General features: G+C 58.7%; 1 protein-coding gene across 1 annotated transcript; it reads right to left on the bottom strand.

The window, feature by feature from the left end:
* Nucleotides 1-2,771: 2,771 nt before the first annotated feature.
* On the bottom strand, nt 2,772-19,769 carry CYP27A1 (cytochrome P450 family 27 subfamily A member 1). The gene is made up of 9 exons (XM_077830354.1): nt 19,524-19,769; nt 9,667-9,857; nt 8,197-8,396; nt 7,782-7,979; nt 5,575-5,735; nt 4,655-4,821; nt 4,099-4,180; nt 3,288-3,488; nt 2,772-2,897 (listed from the first exon to the last, which is right to left on the bottom strand). The coding sequence occupies exons 1-9, from the start codon at nt 19,767-19,769 to the stop codon at nt 2,772-2,774; spliced, it is 1,572 nt and encodes a 523-aa protein (XP_077686480.1).
* Nucleotides 19,770-20,411: the final 642 nt, after the last annotated feature.

The raw sequence follows: 20,411 nt of genomic DNA, 5'->3' as shown, positions 1-20,411 counted from the left end.
CTGCGTGCACCTCTGTCCTTTCCTTCTCCCTGGTCTGCTTTCGTTCTCCTGCCAGAGAAACGCTGCTCGGGAGCGAGCTGTGGCCTGGCGAACACAGGGCCCCACTGCCCACAGGCCCCTGGCTGGCTCAGGGCTACCACTGCCCGCTGAGGTGCCAGCAAAGCCCAGGCTGTCAGAAGGCCGAGCCAAAGGGCAGGTTGCTTTGCAGTGGGGGGAAGCCTGGGGCAAAGACAAAAGCTCTTCCCAGGGGCTGGGGGCCCAGCCTAGCCCAGGAACAGCATGCCACATGCCAAGCTGCCCCCATCACGCCAACCTCTCGTCTCCCCTGCCCTCCATGACCTCACACTCCAAAGAAATCTGATGAGGTTCAACAAGGACAAGGGCAGAGTCCTGCACTGAGGACGGAAGAATCCCATGCACCGCTACAGACTAGGAACCGAATGGCTAGGCAGCAGTTCTGCGGAAAAGGACCTAGGGGTGACAGTGGACGAGAAGCTGGATATGAGTCAGCAGTGTGCCCTTGTTGCCAAGAAGGCCAATGGCATTTTGGGATGTATAAGTAGGGGCATTGCCAGCAGATCGAGGGACGTGATCGTTCCCCTCTATTCAGCATTGGTGAGGCCTCATCTGGAGTACTGTGTCCAGTTTTGGGCCCCACACTACAAGAAGGATGTGGAAAAATTGGAAAGCGTCCAGTGGAGGGCAACAAAAATGATCAGGGGGCTGGAGCACATGTCTTATGAGGAGAGGCTGAGGGAACTGGGGTTATTTAGTCTGCAGAAGAGAAGAATGAGGGGGGATTTGATAGCTGCTTTCAACTACCTGAAAGGTGGATCCAAAGAGGATGGATCTAGACTGGTCTCAGTGGTAGCAGATGACAGGACAAGGAGTAATGGTCTCCAGTTGCAGTGCGGGAGGTCTAGGTTGGATGTTAGGAAAAACTTTTTCACGAGGAGGGTGGTGAAGCACTGGAATGCGTTGCCTAGGGAGGTGGTGGAATCTCCATCCTTAGAGGTTTTTAAGGCCCGGCTTGACAAAGCCCTGGCTGGGGTGATTTAGTTGGCGTTGGTCCTGCTTTGAGCAGGGGGTGGGACTAGATGGCCTCGTGAGGTCCCTTTCAACCCTGATCTTCTCGGATTCTATGATCAGGCCCCTGCCCCTGGCCTGGTGCTGCTGACGCTACTGGCCCCCGGGAACAGGGGTCGCCCCCCTCGCTCCACATCACGCTCAGACACAGCCCTGCAGGAGCATAAGCGCACGTTGCTTTATTGCTGCCCAGCTGGGCTACAGGACCCCCCCACGCCTCGGGCAGCGCTGACAGCCTCCGGCCCCCCGGGGAAGCTGGGAGGTTGCAGGCACGCGGCAGGTCGCTCACCATCGCCGTCCCTGCTCTGCTGCTAGCCAGAGGGCCTCCGGGCCAGGGCGGGCATGAGAGTCGGCGTCAGCGTCGGAGTTCGAACCCAGGAGTCCTGGCGCCCAGCCCTATGCGTTCGTCACAGGCCGGTGGCAGGGAGGTTAGTGGAGCCCGCTGCAGCCCAGCTCCGGCCAGGCCTGGCCGGGTCCCCCCTGGCGGTGCCCGAGACAGACTGTCCCCGTGCAGAGGTTCCTCTGCCGTGGGCGGGGGGCAGGGGCTAGGTGGCTCTAGAGCGGTGGGGTCACGTTGGGGCAACCCCCCCCCCAACCCCTCCCGCCGCCCAGCCTGGAACGGGCAGCCCCTGGGGCAGGGCGAGGGGGGGCGAGCTGCTCTTCAGGTCCCTGCTGCTGCGGGGAATTCCAACGACACTGAGGGGGGAGATGCGGAGTTTGCTCTTTGGATCAGAGCAGCGGCACCTCCGGCTCGGTGCTTTCATGGTTAAAGGGGACCCCAGCCCCCCCAAGCAGCGGGAGGCCCTGACCCATCCCCGGGAGCTGGGGCGATAGCCAGACCCACCAACATACCCTCAGTTCAAGCTGGGCACATCTTGCTGGGCAAAGGGAGCCAGGCCGAAGTGGTCCCAGCAAAACGCCTGGCCGGGGGAGCTCAGGCCTGGTGAACACAGCCTGGGTGGGGGGGTCCGGAAATGAACGAACCACAATGGGTGAGCGGGCAGTTAGGCCTAATGGGCAGACAAAGCAATGGGGGGGGCGGGAGCTAGGCTCCCCATCGCTGCTGGCTGCATCCTCCAAAGGAGACTGGCACCACTTGCCCCCCAGCCTTCCTCACGCTGAGCAGAGGGACCCAGCTGGCAGGGCTGCCTCTGCCGGTGCCAGCCGTATCCTGCCACGCCTGGGCTGACAGCCAGCTCCGGCCCATCTCCACTAACCTCTCCTCTGTCCCAGGACGTCCTCAGTGCCAGCTGAGAGTCACCCCCAGTGCCTTTTCCTTCCCGTTCCCAGCCAGGCCTGACTTAGCCCCGCCCGGTTCCAGGCTGGCGCCGCTTCTCCCCGGTTTGGGGATCGCTAGTGAAAGGCAACCGGGGCATTTGCCAGGGTGTCCGGACGGCCCCGGCTGCGCCCACGAACCCCAGACCCTGTTCAACACCCTGTAAGGCTGGAGTGCGATGGGTGCAGGAACACCTTTGGCCCATTGATTCCAGCTACATGGAGACCACACGGCTGCCCTGCCCACGCCAGCCGAGATCCCACCTACACCCTGACCCGTGAGCAGCTGCCATCCCCAGGGCCTAACGGGGAGAGAGCTGGGCCCAGGGCAGACCTGTCTAGCCCGGAAGGCCCAGGCGAGGGGCGGACTCGGATGGGGCCCTGGGATGAGCAAAGCGGGGTGGGCGCGCTCAGGGGGCCGGCTGGCGGGCAATGAACTGCAGGTTGATGGGCTTGTTGGGCACCAGGACAACGCGGGAGACCGACTTCACCTCCGTGCCACGGGGATCCGGCCGCAGCTCGAACGTCTGGATGATCTGTAAGGAGAAGGAGACGTCTTGTCTCTTCAGTGCCCCAGAGCCCCCTCCCCGGAGCACAGTGCCCCGGCCCCTTCTGCCCCCCAGGGTGGCTCGGGAGTTTTCTCCCCAGTGGTTTTGCACACGGGCCCTGTCTGGGGGCTCATGCCCTGGCTGGGGCAGTTGGCTCCTACAGGGTGGTTCAGTTAGCAGCAGGGTGAGGGGACACTGAGCTCCCCCTCTTGGGGCATAGAGTCACGTAGCATCCCTGAGACCTGGGGGGTGGCACGTGTCTCCGATACGGGGGGGGGGGGGGTGCTGTCTGCAGCTCTGGCCCTCGGAGCGCCCTGTCCTGCGGGCCATAGCCAATCCCCCCGTCCGACCGCTGGCACCGCGAGGGTCCCCACTCACCCTGGCCAGAGCCAGGTGCATCTCCAGCTCCGCGATGCGCCGGCCCAGGCAGCCGCGGAGCCCGTAGCCGAAGGGGATGGAGCTGAAGGGGTGGTGGGCGGAGCCGTGGCCCCGGAGCCAGCGCTGGGGCAGGAAACGCTCGGGCTCCGGGAAGCTGGTCTGGTCGTGCGTCATCGCGTAGTGAGCCAGGACGAAGAGCGTCTGATGGAGCCGGACACAGAGGAGGTGAGACCCATCCCCACGGCAAGCCGTGTCCCAGGCAACATGCCACTCCTCTTGGCGGCCCCGAGCACGTGAGGGACCAAAGCCCTGGGTAGAAGGGCTGGGGGCATGGGCTAGATCTGGGCCCGGAGTGTGCTTAATTACCAGCACCCCTTGTTCAGGACATGTAGGCCCTGGGCTCCCTGTGACCAGCTCTGCCGGTGCCCCTCACTCCCGACTCGCAGCACCTGCTAGCCCACCCCTGGGCTCCCTGTGACCAGCTCTGCCGGTGCCCCTCACTCCCAACCCGCAGCCCCTGCTAGCCCACCCCTGGGCTCCCCCTCGCCCCACACCTCTGCCGGTGCCCCTCACTCCCGACCCGCAGCCCCTGCTAGCCCAGCCCTGGGCTCCCCACCACTTTAGGCTGGTCCCCTTCCAAGCAGAGCTGGTTTGCTGTGCCCAAGGGGGAGCTGGCTTTGTGTTGCCTTCACATGGCACATCTAAGTCCTCCAGCTCCTTCTCTGGGCCCCGCAGCCGGTGCAGCCACAGGGCTGGGGAGCGATGGCCTCAGGCCCAGGGGCCAGGAAGCAGACCAGAGACCCCCACTCACGTTCTTCGGGAAGTGATAGCCTCCAATGACGACGTCTTTCTCCACCATGATCCTGGAGTTGGTGGGGACCACGGGGTAAAGCCTGCCGGGCAGGGAGAAGAGACAGGGCTACGGCATGGGATGGGGCAAGTGGCACGCCCCCCCTCTCCCGTGCAGAGCCATTATCCCCATTGCACAGATGGAAACTGAGGCACAGAGTCCAAGGGACACAGGGCAGCTGTGAGAGCAGGGCACTGGATGCTGAATTGGAGCCGGGGCACTGGCCGCTGGCCCATCCTTCTGTGCTGGCGAATGCCCTGATGGACCGTTTGCTCCAGTGCCGGGCTCCGAGTCACACCAGCGCTGGGCGCAGCACCATCTCCCTGGGACCGGAGGGGAGGGTGTGGGGCTGCTAGGGGAGGTTTGCCAAGTGCCGGTTAGTGAGGTGCACGGTGCCATCAGTCACCACCTCACCCTCCCTTCATGAGTCTGCCCCACCCAGGGATGCCAACAGGGCTGTGGGTTCTGCCAAGGGGGCCCCTCTCGGGCCAGGCCCCGGGGAGAGCGGGGGACGTACCTGAGCGTTTCCTTGATAATGGCCCGAAGCAGCGGCATCTTGGTGAGATCCTGGGCGCTGGGGATCTGCTCTCCGGGGACGACACTGTTCACCTCCTGGTACAAGGAGGTCTGGGTCTCTGGGCTCCTGGCCAGGTGGTAGAGGGCCCAGGACAAGGTATTGGACGTCTGGGGGGGACGACAGCAGAGACAGGGTGAGGGAGCAGCTTCGCACAGACAAGGGAGGCCGCAGGGAGGAAAAGCGGGAGCAGGCTGTGATGGACAGGGCAGCCCCTCGTGGCTCCCCAGGAGTCCCCCACCCTGCCCCATGTGGACGGCTCCCCACAAGCAAAGCCTTCGGCAGCTCCGAGCTCAGCCTAAACCCAGCCCTGCATGGCGGGGCCTGCCAGCCCAGAACCCCCACAGCTGGCTGTGTAACGCTAGTGCCAACTGAGATGGGGCCCCCCCATCGTGCCAGGTGCTGCCCAGACCCCTACGCAGATGGGGGCCCCGCTGCACTGGCTGCTGCCAGACCCCTATGGAGACAGGGTCCCCATTGTACCAGGCGCGGCCCAGAGACGGTCAGGGACAGCTCCTGCCCTAAAGAGCTCACCATCTAAATAGACCAGAAAAAGACAGAGGGGAAACTGAGGCCCAGAGGGGACGTGACTCACCCAGCAAGGCTGTGGCAAGCTAGGAATGGAACCCAGGCTGGGCTGCTGCCCTACCCACTAGGCCCCACAGCTCCCCAGCGCGCTCCTTTTAGACCCACTACATCTGCCCTTGGGGTGCCCACCCCTTCCCTCCCCACCCCACACAGAGCAGCTCCTCAGCAACCCCCCACGCAACGGGGTTTGTGCCACAGCCCCCCCCATTCAAACAGCCCCCAGGCCTGACCCCCTTGGGCCGGGTGTCAGGGCTGCGGGCGGCCGGCCGCCCTACCGTGTCCACGCCGGCCAGGAGCAGCTCCGCCACACTGCCGTACACCTCCTCCGGCATCAGCTTGCCGCTGGCCAGCAGGTAGCTCAGGTAGCCCGACACCTGCTTGTCTCGCTCCAGCTGCGTCTCCAGCTCCTCCATCTTCCTGTCAATCAGCTTCTTGCCTGCAGAGCCAGAGAGTCGAGAGCCGTCACGACCCTCGGCGGGGGGTGGGGGGCAGCTGGACTGTCGCACAGGGGAGGGGGAATCACAGCGGGTCCCGCGCAGAGACGGAGGTGGGGGAAGGGGCCTGGGGACCGTCGAGGGCTGCCCACAAAGCGACGGGGGTCACAAGCCCAGGGGATGCCCAGCTGCGAGCTCACTGCCAGGGCTCGCCCCAGACCCTGCCCAGCCGCCTCCGCGGTTGCTGGCTGGATCCCACAGGGACCCGTAACATGGGAGCACCCCTGATGGGCACGCCTCTCCCCCAAGGGAACGGGGCTCCCCAGACGGCCCCCTCCCGCGCATGCTGAGAGACCTGGACTCATGGGCACAGCATCTCCCTGCCAGGCAGGGCCAGGCGATCCACCATCAAGGGTGGGTCTGGATGACTGCTTGTCCAGCCCAGGGCTATAGCTCCAGAGACCGGGGGGTGGGGGGATCATGGAGTCCCTCCCTCAAAGGGGGATTTCACTCTCCGTGCGGCCACACCTCTGCCAGTGGGTACTTGAGGGGCTCCCTGACTGCGGATGGAGCCAGGCAGGGAGGGCACCAAGCCCAGGGCAGGATCGACGCAGGCCCTGCCGTAGCTTGATGGGATCAAGTGGATCCTGTTGCCCCACTGTGCGAATTGTTGGGCCACACATCTGAGCTGGGGCCGGTATCCCGGCAGCCCTAAGCCCCAGGGAGGGGGTGAGCAGAGACCCCAAAGCAGCAGGATTCGCTCTGGCTTCCTGGGACCCCTCAAGGCCAAAGGCTCCGTCAGGCTCCTACCAGGCCTGACAAACCCGCTCCAGCCAACCCACCACTCTCCCAGCAAGCGCCCGGTGAGGTAGCAGAAGAAAGCCGAGGAGACGCGGGTCGCTAACATCGCTGCAAAATGGGCACACTCCTGCTACCTACGGAGCCGTGTGCTCAGGAGGAAATTCTCTTCCCCAGTCTGGCACATGGCAGCGTGGACACGCCAACGCCCGTCCGCTCCACTGCCCCGGCTCGGGGGGCAATTCATCATTGCAAAGCGAAGCCCTGTTTACATGGTAAGTCAACAGGGAAAAGCAGTGGTGGTGGGGGAGAGGTGAACCCAATGGGGGAGAGCCGCGGAACAAGGAACGGGGGGGGGACTCGTCGTAGCTGTGGGTGCATTGCAGAGGCTGACGGGCATATCTAAGAAATGCAGAAGGCCCCTGGTTTAGCCAATCAAAGAGGAAACCCCTGGAAGTACGTCGACACGGCAATTAAAAACCCACGGCTGGCCTGTGCCAGCCAACTTGGGCTGCGGGGATGTTTCATTGCAGTGTGGATGCCCGGGCTTGGGCTGCAGCCCGACCTCCGGGACCCTCCCACTTTGCAGGGTCCAGGAGCCCAGAAGTCCAAACAGCCCCTTAGCCTGAGCCCTGTGAGCTGGCCTGGGCCAGCCGCGGGTGCCCCCCTGCAGCGTAGACGTCCCTTGTAGGGCGAGGGGTGGGAACTCGGATCCTGGCTACGACTGGAATCCAGCACCTCTGTCAAAACCTGCTTTGCTCTGTAGGAACAGGACCCAGTGTAGACCCAGACCTGCGATTTACCCCCGGAACCTGTTCTGTTTCCATTTCTTAGCTGCACTCACATGTCGCCTTTGCTAATCAAGGTCCAGTTGTTCCACTATAAATACCCGGGCTGGTATATAAGTATATAAATAGAAGTGCCCGGGCTGGTATAAGGGCGCGATCCTGGCTGGGGCCCATCCAGCTGCGTGGACCCTGTCTCTCTGCAGACAGCTTGCCCCAGTGCCAGGGGCTGGCTATTACCGAGGGGCTCAGGGGGTGGGGGGGGGGGTCTGTCACTAGCCTGCGCACAGAGGGCGAGGGCTGGGAGATCTGGAAGCCAGGGCTTGGTTTCAGGGAGCTGAGCTGCAGCAGGTAAAACTGCTCCCCGCGAAGGGCAGGGGGTGGTGACGCGGCTCCCAGCCCTGGGTACCATCCCAGCGACGCCAGGGTGGAGTCTGACCCCGGCTCCCCACCCAGGGCACAGACCGAAGGCGAAGATGATGTCCCAGTTCTCCAGGTAGCGGTTCCAGAAGGGCAGCAGCTCCCGGCTCCACTGGGGCAGGACGGTGGCGAAGATGGAGTTCTTCAGCATGAGGCCGATGGCGTCGATGAAGCGCCGTGTCTCCACGGGGATCTCCTGCTCCAGGCACCTGATGCGGGTCTCGAAGAGGATGTAGGAGATGCCTGGTGGGAAGGAGAGGAGAGGGGCAGGTAGGGGACCTGAACACTGACAGGGCCCCCCCGGGGGCGATCGGAGGGCCCCCCTGGGGGAAGGGGACTCCAGGGAAGCAGCGCAGGGCTGCAGCAGATCCGTCCGGATGCACTAGGGGGCAGCGTGCAATGCCCACAGGGCCCCCTGAGCCCCACTCCTTCCCCCCCGAGCCGCCCCCCTGCCCCCTACCTTCCAGGGCGAAGCTGTAGAGCAGGTTGGTCACGTTCCTCACCAGGACCCCCGAGGGGCTCCCCGCCCTCTCCACCTGCAGCCGGGCCATCAGGTCCGACACCACCTCGTTGATGGCCCCTGTGTACAGCATGGCCTCCGACGGCTTGAGCATCCGCTGGTTGAGGACCTGGCGCAGGCGGTACCAGCGTTCCCCTTCCCTGCGGGGGAGGCAGAAGACGGCTCAGCGCCCGCCCACACCGAGGGGCAGCTGGGAGCGGGACACCGAGCCGCCCCCTCCGCGCACGCGGGGGCTGGCAGGGATGGGCCAAGAGATGAAGGGAAGGCCGGGAACTCCCCCGTAACACCGGGGTTCACTTTTCCTGCCCCCCCCAACACACAATTCCAGCTGTGCCCACTGCGTGCCCCCGCTCCTCATCCAGCTGCCCCAAGCAACAGCCAAATGGTGGCACCGGGCCCACCTAGCCCCAAGAGCTGGCCCTGCATCCGGAGAGACTCTGCCAGGTGCCCCCCCAGTGCCAGGAGAGGGGTACAATTGTACCAGGGCGCTAAACCCCTTGCTCCAGGGCATGAGCCAACCATGGACTCTCGGGCATGGAGGAAAACATCCCAGGGGCCGGTAATTCCAGAAGTGCCCACTGTGGGGACGGGGTCCTGGGCAAACCCCAGTGCGTCTGTCCCTCCACCTCCCTGCTGCCCGCAACACCGGTCTGACCCCGTTGGGGGTTCTGACCCTCCCCAGCTCCGGGCTCCACACCCCACAGCGGCTCAAGGCTAAGGGCCTCGGTCGCTAGCGAGACCTGGCCTGCATCACCGGAAATGCTCTGTGATGAGAATTTCAGCAGAAGCTCCCACCTTTCCCCGGCACCAAAATCTTTCTGCCCAATCCTCGACTTCACCCCAGTGCTGTCTGATCACCCATTTAGAAGCAACACGTGTTAGAAATGACACACGTGGGGGAAACCAGGTCAGCCTTGACCCATCAAGCCTGCCCGTCTCTTGCACACCTTGCCTTGATTCTCTGTATGGCTTTGGCAGGCCCTGGCGAGCCTTCGGGACGGAGCGAAGGCAGGAGTCCAAATGCAATGCTGCCTGGGTGCCAGAACCGCCAGGCAGCCGCCCGATCAAGGACATTAGTCTTGCTAGCACACAAGGGAATAGCTCAGTTTCCTAGAGCCGTCTTTCTCAGCCTTCTTCATACCAGGCTTGCTGCCTTCCTCAACTGTGCCAGGGAGATCTCAGGGACTAGCACCGGTCCACGGACCAGTCATGGAGAAACACAGGCCTAGAGGGTCCGAAGGGACCATTAGATCGAATAGTCTCCCCTCCTGCATGTTGCAGGCCATTGTCTTGTACCCAGCTGCTCGGGACTCCAGCCCTGTATTGATCTGGGAGCCCACATGATGTTTGCATTGCAGCAGCGCTCAGGAACACCGTCAGGACGGCTAAAGCCTTGATCATTGGACTCACTCGGTGAACGGGCCGTACGGCAGCTGCCTGATATCCCGATGCTCCTTCCACAGGGCCATGTCGCTCCTCATGGGGTATTTCCCCTCCTGCCTCAGCAGCTGCTCCAGGATCTCCGGGCTCCCGATGTTCACGTTCTTGTACTTCCCAAAGGTGGATTTCCACATGGGGCCGTAAAGCTTCCGGAACGTAACCTGCAATTCACCACAGCAGGTTGGCCCCGACTGGCACGCCAGCCCCCCGTGGAGGATTGGGAGTGGGGTATGTAGCCTTGCATTGCTGGGCTGCCACTTCCAATCCAGCCACAGGGCGGTAGTGACCAGACACCACTGTGATGGTCGGGGAGCAGATGGCTTTACCTCCCCATGCTCCAGCGGGCCAGCCAGAAACCTCCCTGCAGCCCATGATAAAATTCAATGTCCCTGGGCACTGGGCTACTTACCTTCCTGAGCGGTTGCATTTCGTATTGGGAGTGGGGCAGCATATCTGAATGTTACCAGCGAGAACATCAGAGTCCACCCCTGCGGATGCTGGGAGAGTCCTACCCTGAATCTGCCCTTCTCTGGTAACAATGCCTCCGTGCTCCCAGAGACTGAGGTGACAGGAGAAGGGGGGCTGGCACAAGTCACCTGGCACCATGCCCAGATGGTCCAGCCAAGGGATTTAAAGGCGCTCTAGGAGAATGGGCTAAACTGCTAGCAAAACCACACAATCTCTCACCAAAAACGGCCATGGTCCCGGAGAACTGGAAAGCAACACTTTATTCTATATCTACATTTTAAAAAGACTCTGGGGGCGATTCGGGGAATTCCAATTTATGTCTGGCACACTGGCTGAAAGGAGAATTAAAAACAAAACAACAAAACACCGGCCGATCCTGCGGGGAGAGGCTCGGCCTGGCCTGGCCCTGCAAAGCCAAGCTGCACCTCACCAATCTCTTGACAAGGTCTCATACAAGTAGCTACAAAAGAAGGGAAATCGTCCTGGGGTGAGAGGCCAAGTATTGTCCTAGCACAGGAACAGGCCAAGAATCAGGGAGCAAAGTATAGCATGAAATGGTCCATTTCCACCACGGCCCCAGGGTCCTGGTGGGACCCATCAGGCTCTGCCCTAAGTCCCGGGTTAATATATTTCTTAACAATCTGCACGGCGGGGTGCGGGGGATAGTGAGGTAGCACAATGGGAAGATGACACAGCTATTCAGGGGAGTCACGAGCAGACAGCTGACTAAGTTGGGTGACCGGGAAAGATGACAGCAGATGAAATTAATGCAAAGTCCGCAGGGGGAAAAGTAAATGACTCACACACCGCCTGGGGTCTAAATGAACTGCATCGACGCATGAAAGGGACCTGGGCATCACTGTAGACCATGCGATGGAGACCTCTGCTCAGTGCACAGCTGAGGTCAAAGAAGCAACCAAGCCATTCAGCTGCATAAGGAATGGGAGGGGAATAATTATGGTGAAGTCTCTTGTACCATTCTCGAAATCTGCAGGGCAGCCTCACCTGGACACTGTGTGCATCGCAGAGAAAACCACAGCCGAGAACAGAGAGAAAGAGCCAAAGTGATTAGTGGGACGAAGAGATTTCTGCAGAGAGAGACTGGAACAGCTGGGAGAGTTCACCTGGCGGGGGGAGCAAGAGGAAACGGGACCGAGGCATATGAAGTAATGAAGGGGAGCGAGGAGGCAGGTCAGGTGCTGCTGTGGACACTCCCTCAGAACAGAAGAACAAGAAAAACTCACCATCTCAGGTCAGTTAGGAAAGCTCTTGCCACGCCAGGCGGAACAGGGCTGTGTGCTCCCTGCCATTAGCCACCACGGAGGCGGAGAGCTTGGCATGACTTCTGAATGGATTGGAGACTCTTCTCCGGGCAATGGGCACGTCCCCAGTGACGCCAGGCAGGATTCGACAGAGATCTTCCTGCATCAAGCCCCGAGTCAACCTCTGGCTGAGCTGGGTCCGGGCAGGTTATTCCAGAGGTAACACTAGGGGGTTCTGGAACCTTGCTCTGAACACTGTTGGAGATGGGGCCCGTAACTAGATGGATCTGGGGTCTGAGCCTGTGTGCACACTACAGGTCATTATGGTGGAGACTAAAGTAGGGAAACATGGGTTTCAGTGGGAGTCAGGTTCCTAAATACCTTTGAGGATCTGGCCCACATAGGACAATCTCACATAGGATCTAGGGCCCCGATCCTATGCATGTGGCCCCCTGAGCCTACTACAGGATCGAGGCCTACGCTGAGTAAAAGCATAAAAATACACAACACTGTGCAAAGCAAAGATAAAGGGCATTTCCCCTCTCGGCTGATTCGTTTGCAGAACAACAAAGCCTTATTTGGAAACCTGACCGGCAGGCTGTGACCGAGACCCCGTTGGCACAGCAGGGCACGTCCATTCCCTCGGTGGGTATGGCACCACCGTCCCTTATCGCTGCTTCGTCAGAACAAAGCAAAGTTGCAACATATTCCAAAAACCGGCCTCTCTCATCAGGGCTCCAATGCAGAATGGTTCCCCCAGCTCTGGCTATACCAGCCCTGGTTCCTTTTTCTAGGGAGAAGCTGTGACGAAGTGGGACTGTTCTTAATGTTTCCTCTGAATATTGTGGGGGTGCCTCAGTTTCCCCTATGCAGTTCATAAGTATCTAGGTGGTGGGGTAAGGGTGTATGATCGTTGTAGAGCCCTAGAGGGCAGGTGTGTGCAGGGGTCTGGACACAGAGAATGGCCAACACCCTGTTTCCTGGCAACTGATGGCCTGGGCCCTTCCCCCCTGCAAGGTGAGAGCTAAAGAGTTGGAGAACAAAGGAATCAGATGACTTCCTGGCCTGGGAAAGGGGAAAGCCCAGAGGAGGAGGGGCTGGAGGGGGTTTCAGTTCGGGGCTTGCTGGGGACGAGGAGTGAAGTGCAGACGGGGTTGTCTGGCTCACTGCCCCCCAAAATGGACCCAGCTGAGGGGTCCAGTTCTCTGCACCTACAAGCTCTGTTTTAGACCATGTTCCTGTCGTCTAATAAACCTCAGAGGATGCTGAATGCTCCAAAGTCATACCCAGGAAGGTGGAAGCTGTGTGAGCTTTGTGTCCTGAAGACAGCCTGCTCACAGAGAGGAGACTTCCCCAGAGTCCTGACTGGCTTCATGGGGAGCAGTTCCAGAGCATCACCCAGAGACTCCGTGACAGAAGCCAGGATGGGCATCTTGGAAATGCACAGAACAATAATCCTACAGCTAAGTCACAGGAGTGAAAGGAAGACGGTCATTGGCCTAGACGCATGCAGATGAGTTTGCCGTTCACCATCAGTTACGCTTCCCCACCTTGATAACATTCAGATGGGTTTTCGCTTGCTGCTTTTAGTAACCTAGTCGCTGATCACACGTTCCTCTCCCCAAGGACTGGACGGCAAACACACTGAGGCCCATGGGGTGTACATCTGCATTTCCAGCGGGGAGCAGTCCTTACTCACCAGCGTGGCTATTGGATTTCTTGCATGAGGGAGGACTCCCTGACTGAGTGAAGACTTGCAGGACTGGATGCTTAATGAGCAGGGTCTATTTAAGCTATAGAATCACCCTCTGTGCTAAGCCCTGTTCAAAGGAATTTCACCATTAAGTTCAGACTTGAAAAGCAACCTAGCAACAACAGTGAATTCAGCTGCAAGGCTGGGAACCTGCTGGGAAGAGGGATTATTTCACTTTGACAAACAACATGTAGAAGATCTGCTTGGCTGAAAGCCACACAGGAGGCCGACAGCATAAAGCCAGTGCCTGCTCATGACAGTTTGCATGGTCTCATTGTGTTGCTTATTCTCAGCAAAGCAATTGGGATGGCCAGAAATGTCAAGGTCTGGTGCCAGAGTTTTATAACTTAGTAACTAATTGCTCTCTATTTATACCTCCAGCTGTATATCATGTAGAAATGCACCCAACCTCTTAAGGGCTCCTGGCTTTGCCGGGGGATGTTGTGAAGGCCAAAACCATAATTGGGTTAAAAAAACCCACAAGAGTTAGATAAATTCATGGCGGATAGGTCCACCAATGGCTATGGTGGCCATGGAGGCAACCCCACCCTCGGGGCGTCCTTAAACTTCTGACTGGCAGAAGGTGGGACTGGATGACAGGGGATGGATCACCCGATAATCACCCTGTTCTGATCAAGGAAGCACCCAGTATTGACCACTGTTGGAAGACAGGATACTGGGCTAGGCAGACCATTAGTTTGACCCAGTCTGGCTGTTCTTATGATCTTATTAAAAAAATACAACTAAGGTAATTCCCAAGCAAAAAGCTTTGTTACACTGCAGTTAAGGTTTTGATCACATCAACCACTAATGAGTTTTGAAAGTGTTTGAAAAGAACATTCCCTTTTTAAGCTCTCTCTCCCTCACACTCAGACTCCCTCCCTTTTGGAAAGATACCACCAAATCCTGCATCTTGGCAGGGGGTTAGGCTAGAGCAGGGTTCTCAACCAGGAGTATGAGTCCCCCTGGGGGTACGCAGAGGTCTTCCAGGAAGTACATCAACTCATCTAGCGATTTGCCTAGTTTCACAACAGGCTACATAAAAAGCACTAGCGAAGTCAGGACAAACTAAAATTTCATACAGACAATGACTTGTTATTAATGCTGTAGATATTACACACTGAAACGTAAGTACAGTGTTTATATTCCAGTTGATTTATAATTATATGGTAAAAATGAGCAACTCAGCAATCTTTCCGGAATAGCGTGCTGTGATACAAAATCAGACACAAAAATACAGAAGTAAGCAGGTAGTTTTTACGTGAGGTGAAACCTGGGGGTACACAAGACAAATCAGCCTCCGGAAAGGGGTACCATATCTGGAAAGCCGCTGGACCAGCTGACCCTTGCGGTCCCCTCTCACCCAGCTGCGACCCAGGAGACAATCAGCTCCTCAGATAACCAACAACTTCATCACACCAGTCCGGTTTTCAAGGGCATTGCCGGCTGCTAGCTTTCAGCGTTGCCTGTACCCGCCAAATGAGCCTGACTGCTTCCTGTGTTAGATTTAGGAGATCTTTTCGTTTCAAGAGGAAAACAAACACCTGGATTCCCCAGCACCTCCCATTGTCCCCAGCATCACATGCCCCCTGGGGAAACTGAGGATTGGCACAGACTGTGTTTGTGGGCAGGAGGCCCTGGAGCTGCTCTTGTCCACATGCTCCTAGGCTACAATTACCCAGGCAGAGACAAGAGGCAGCCTGTCAGGGCTTTGGCATTCAGCAGAGCACAGAGTTCATAACAGCATGGGGTCGGCCATTTCATTTTGAAGGAGAGTCAGTTAATGGCCACGTATACCACCCCACGCGACAGATAGGGAAACTGAGGCACAGAGCACAGACATGACTGGCTAAAGAGACATAAGACACTCCTCCTTCATCCCCTTCCCCCCAGTTCCTCTCTGTGAGAAAAAGCCCCCTGCCCGGGTGCGCATTTAAGTGAGGAGGACTTTAGCAGCTTCTAAATATTCCAGGGTGCCCTGAGAAGGAGAGGTGACTCTTTCTCTCCAGCTGGGTATTTGGGTTGCCCAGGGTGACTGGACACAGAGCAGAACCTGAACCCGATTCCTCTTTGAACTGAGAGCAGGAGATCCTGGACACACTTCATAGATCCCAAGGCCAGAAGGGATCGTTGTGATCAGCTAATCTGACCTGCAGCCTAACCCGAGCCCAGAACTTCCCTGAATGAATTCCTGTTTGAATTACAGCAGATGCTTTAGAAACATCCAGTCCTGATTTTAAAATCGCCTGTGATGGAGAATCCACCACACCCCTTGGTATGTTGTTCCAAATGTTAATTACCTTCACTCTCAAAAAGTTACTCATTATTTTCAGACTGAATTTGTCGAGCTTCATCCTCCAGTCATTGGGTCTTGTTAGACCTTTGTCTGCTCGACTGAGGACAGTGGCACCATTTCAGATTGGGGGGGAGGGGGCAACTTTAATTGTGATTCCAGGGGCTACTAGGGGTTTTTTTTGCAGATAACTTAGCAATGAGTTGACAGGGGCACTGTATCTAATTCCTATACAAAGAAAGAAAATTAAATATTAGACCCACTCAGCTCTAATACGAACACGTTCTGACATCTTGTGTCAAGTCACTTAAGGGACACTGGTTAGATTTAAAATTGTAATGTCTATTCTTACTCTTGAATACAAGAATTGAAATACTTGTAGAAAAATCTCGATGACTTTCTATCCCTTCTTTTCAGTTCACCAAGCTTGGAATAGATCATTTAACTTTTGGAAACGTCCTACGAGGGTAAGGCCCCGTGAGTTTATATTGCACCTGCCTGGGGCTCGAGGCGCGTTACCGCACTACAAATTATAGGCTAGATAGAAACTGAATTTAAACAGGAGTGAAACAGGCCCTGTCAAGTCACTTTCACAGGACTGCCATCCCCAAATGTTCAAAACTCATGAATCAGGCTCACCAAAAACCGTGAGATGGGCTTTAAAATCATGAGATTACATAAAATAATAGATTTGGGGATCTTTTCATTTGCCTTCTGCTTTCTGAGCCTTAAGGGTGCACTAGGGGTCACATTTTGATGCTTTCTCCACAGCCACCAGGGCTAGACACTTCGTTTCTCTTTAAGAACGACGGATGAAATCATCACAGATCACCTGACTCCAGCAGCTGTGATTTTAAGGAAAACACTTATCATGAGACTCGTGACAAAGTCCTGAGAGTTGGCAACACAGCTTTCACTTCTGTTTAAAGGCGAGTGACTTTCCAGAAGGCTCTTAAAACACAACACCCAGCGACTGAGTTGCGGTTCTCACAGGAGAATATTTAAAACCAAACACCAAGAAAATGCCACATTTTAAAACTGAGGAAAAAATGGAGACTTCTGAGGTATGTCAGGGCCACGGCAGGCGGGAAAGGAAAACAAACAGGCCCAGGTGCTCTGGGCAGCTCTTCCTCTTGAAAGAAAGTGGGAGGGTTAAATCTAGTCCTTAACCGAGTAAAACTTCTATTACCAAACTTCTGTCCACTCACAGCTATAAACGTTACAGTGAGCATGTCCTAACGTGGTCAATAACTCTACACTTCATCCTTAAATATCTGAGCCGTCTTATCCAGGGCTACATATCCGCTCAGGAACTACATTGTCTGGCCTATTCTGAACAGTGCAGAGCACACACATGGTGCCCAAAGAATAACACAAATCATGACAATAATCGTCGACTTTATGGACTCTGGATGCAATTTCTGTTCTTTGTTCTGGAATTGGTCTGAATACAGCTGAAACCCTAAGCATTTGAGGCATAAAAACATCTGATACTCAGACACTTTCTCATTCCTTCCTTTTCTCCAGCTCAGAACAAAAAAATGACAAAACAAAATGGGTTTCAGGTAAAATCTAAAATTGCCCAGCAGGCATTGCTGTACAACCCAGCCTGGGGCAGAACCTGCCCCCCTTGGCGGTTAAGTGCTCCCCTCTCATCGGACTCTCATTCTCTTTCTTTCTTCATCCTTCCTGACCACTGTGCTGCTTTTCATGCTGTCAACCAGAGCATCCTTCTCAATTGCCTGGGACCAACTGCCGGAGGCTCAGAGAACTGGCCACCTTGGTTTTGTTCCCATCTATCAGAGTCCTCTTTCTTGCAGCAGAGAGGGCGGCTGGTGCAGTGGATAGGGAGCTAGCCCTGAGAGATCTGGGTTCTACTCCCCCATGGACTTCCTGTCTGACCCCAGACCAGTGCCTCAGGGACAGAGCTTCAAAGGGTTTTAGGCACCCAAAGATGCAGCTGGACATCCAGTGAGGGTTACAAAGCACCGAGCCTTCTAGGCACATTTGAAAATCCCACGAGGTGCCTAAATATCTTTGAAAATCTGGCCTTCAGTCTGTGTGTGCCTCAGTGCCCATCTGTACAATGGGGAGACCGGGCAGCACTTCTTGACCTCACCGAGGAGCTGGGAGGAGAAATAGGTTAGACCTTGTGAGGTGCTCAGATACTGCGGTGAGGGGGCCACATAAGTACCACAGGGAGAGCGGGAACCCAGCTCGCCCTCCCCTGGGGTTTGGCCCCTTCTTTTCACCTACACCCCCAAACCTCCCCCTTTCGTGAATGTAACCTTGGCTCCCAGGGCTTGGCTGTATTTCTTCTGAGTCTCCTGCGTTCTCTCGGCAACATCCCCCACGCCCTGCAGAGGGATTCCTGTTTTCCAGGCTCATCTCATGGCTTCCACATCCTTAATTTAATTAGCAGCCTTTTCTTACTTAATCACCCTGCCTCTGTCTATAAACAAAATGTGATGCCCTGCCCTACCCTGCCCCAGGGGCACCAGCCCCTCTCCTCTGCAGAAAGAGCTCCTCCTGGGAGCCACCTCCTGCCCGGAAATTCGGCTGGGGAGGGGGGACAGGAGCCCCCCCCAAAGCCCACTCTTGAGTATTTGTTCCCCATGTAGGTACTTAAACCCTGCGATCAAGTCACCTCTTAACCTTCTCTTTGTTAAGCTAAATAGATTGAAGCTCTCTCTATAAAACAGGTTTCCTAATCCTTCTTGTGGCTCTTCTCTGCCCCCTCTCCAATTTATCCCCAGCCTGCCTGAATGGTGGGTGCCAGAGCTGGACACAGGATTCCAGCAGCGGCCGCACCAGTGTCCAAACCAGAGATAAAATAACCTCCCTGCTCCTCCTCGGCATTCCCCCGTTGATGCACCCCGGGATCACATCAGCCTGTTTGGCCGTAGCGTTCCCCTGGGGGCTCATGTTCACCACAACCTTGATATCTTTTTCGGCGTCGCTGCTTTCCGGGATAGATTCCCCCAGTCTGTCGGTCTGGCCTGGCCTCTGTCCCTCGACGACTTTCCGCTTGGCAGTACTCAACGTTTGGCTGTATTGTATGTTTGCTTGTGCCCAGCCGAACAAGTCCAACCTCCCAGACCCTAACCCTCTGCCTCCCATAGCACGCCCTGCCAGCCCTCCGCTACTACGGCCAAGTACTCAATGCTATTTGAGTCTGTCCGAGACAGGTTCTTACCCACCCCCATCACTGCAATACCTGGGCCTCTTCTAACCCCGCATCCAGGGACACGACTGGCACCTGTGGATCTTCCTCTCTCTCATCCTGTCCCGCGGGGAGCGCCGTGCCCGCAGGGACTGGCTTACTTTGGTTTCGAAAGGCTCGCTGCTCAGTGTTTCGGGCAGAGGTGGCTGGGTGGAGAAGGCACTGGGCACGGGGATGGAGAGGTTTGGGACGGCCCTGGAGGAGTTAGTCTGACAGTCTGGGTCCAGCCCCCAAGGACCCCGTGTCTCGTGCCCAGACAAGCCTCACCCTGAAAGCAGAACGTCCCATGGGGCCAAAGGTGCGGTGCGGTCCGCGTCCATTGCTAGAACCCCAATGCCAAGTGCCCAGCCCCACAGGGCACAATGCTCAGCCCCCCAATAGCGTGCACCCTGCTGCCCCACTCCTAGGTACCCAGCACCCCCCTCTGTTTGCCCACCCCCTAAGCCCAGCTCCCCCAGCCGGTACCCAACACCCAGCCTCCCGACTGCCGGTGTCCAGGCCCCCCAGCCGGTGCCCAACACCCAGCCCCCACCTGCCTGGTGCCCAGGCCCCCCAGCCGGTGCCCAGGCCCCCCAGCCGGTGCCCAACGCCCAGCCCCCCGACTGCCCGGTGCCCAGGACCCCCAGCCGGTGCCCAAAGCCCAGCCCCCCGACTCCCGGTGCCCAGGCCCCCCAGCCGGTGCCCAACGCCCAGCCCCCCGACTCCCGGTGCCCAGGCCCCCCAGCCGGTGCCCAACGCCCAGCCCCCCGACTCCCGGTGCCCAGGCCCCCCAGCCGGTGCCCAACGCCCAGCCCCCCGACTCCCGGTGCCCAGGCCCCCGGCCCGCACCTGCAGCTGGTGCGTGTGCAGCAGGTAGCCGCGCACGAAGATCCAGTACAGGGAGCGCAGCAGCCCCGGCCCCGGCAGCTCCTCGGGGCCCTTCAGCCGCCGCTCGCCCTGCGCCGCAGCGGCTGCTCCGGCCGCGCTGGCTCGGCCCCTCCGGGCCGGCTCCGGGCGCGGCGCCCCGGCCAGCGGCTGCAGCCAGCGGCGCAGGGGGAGCCCCGCAGCTCGGCGCCCGACGCCCGGCCCCGCCATGGCCACACTGCCCGCGCCGCGGTGGCCCGGGGCGGGGCCGGCACCTGGGGGGGGCCGAGGCGCGAGTCCCACCCCGGGGGCTGGAGGAGGAGCGAATCTGGAGCGGGCGGCAGGAGGGAGCAGCGCGGGGGGGGGGCAGGAGGGGATCTGGAGGGGAACAGGAGGGGGCAGCGGGGGGGCAGGTGGGGATCAGGAGGGGGCAGCCGGGTGGGGGGGCAGGAGGGGATCAGGAGGTGGCAGCCGGGGAGGGGGGGGCAGTTGGGGATCAGGAGGGGGCAGCCGGGGGGGGGCAGGAGGGGATCTGGAGGGGAACAGGAGGGGGCAGCGGGGGGGGGGCAGGTGGGGATCAGGAGGTGGCAGCCGGGGGGGGGGCAGGAGGGGGCAGCCGGGGGGGGGCAGGAGGGGATCTGGAGGGGAACAGGAGGGGGCAGCGGGGGGGGGCAGGTGGGGATCAGGAGGTGGCAGCCGGGGGGGGGGCAGGAGGGGATCAGGAGGTGGCAGCCGGGGAGGGGGGGGCAGTTGGGGATCAGGAGGGGGCAGCCGGGGGGGGGCAGGAGGGGATCAGGAGGGAGCAGCGCGGGGGAGGGGGCAGGAGGGGATCTGGAGGGGAACAGGAGGGGGCAGCGGGGGGGCAGGTGGGGA

The sequence above is a fragment of the Eretmochelys imbricata genome, chromosome 11 (genome assembly GCF_965152235.1).
Source record: "Eretmochelys imbricata isolate rEreImb1 chromosome 11, rEreImb1.hap1, whole genome shotgun sequence".
In the NCBI taxonomy this organism is placed as follows: domain Eukaryota; kingdom Metazoa; phylum Chordata; order Testudines; family Cheloniidae; genus Eretmochelys; species Eretmochelys imbricata.
Note: the sequence above shows the minus strand (reverse complement) of the source record. Positions and strands in the feature narration are given on the sequence as shown.

Bases quoted from the DNA above. Each gene is read 5' to 3' on its own strand.
- CYP27A1 (XM_077830354.1), bottom strand. From the start codon at position 19,769: ATGGCGGGGCCGGGCGTCGGGCGCCGAGCTGCGGGGCTCCCCCTGCGC. The intron at 9,858-19,523 runs GTGCGGGCCGGG...GGTGAATTGCAG, and splicing joins TGCACACGCACCAGCTGCAG to GTTACGTTCCGGAAGCTTTA. The intron at 4,822-5,574 runs GTAGGGCGGCCG...CGTCCCCCCCAG, and splicing joins TCCTGGCCGGCGTGGACACG to ACGTCCAATACCTTGTCCTG.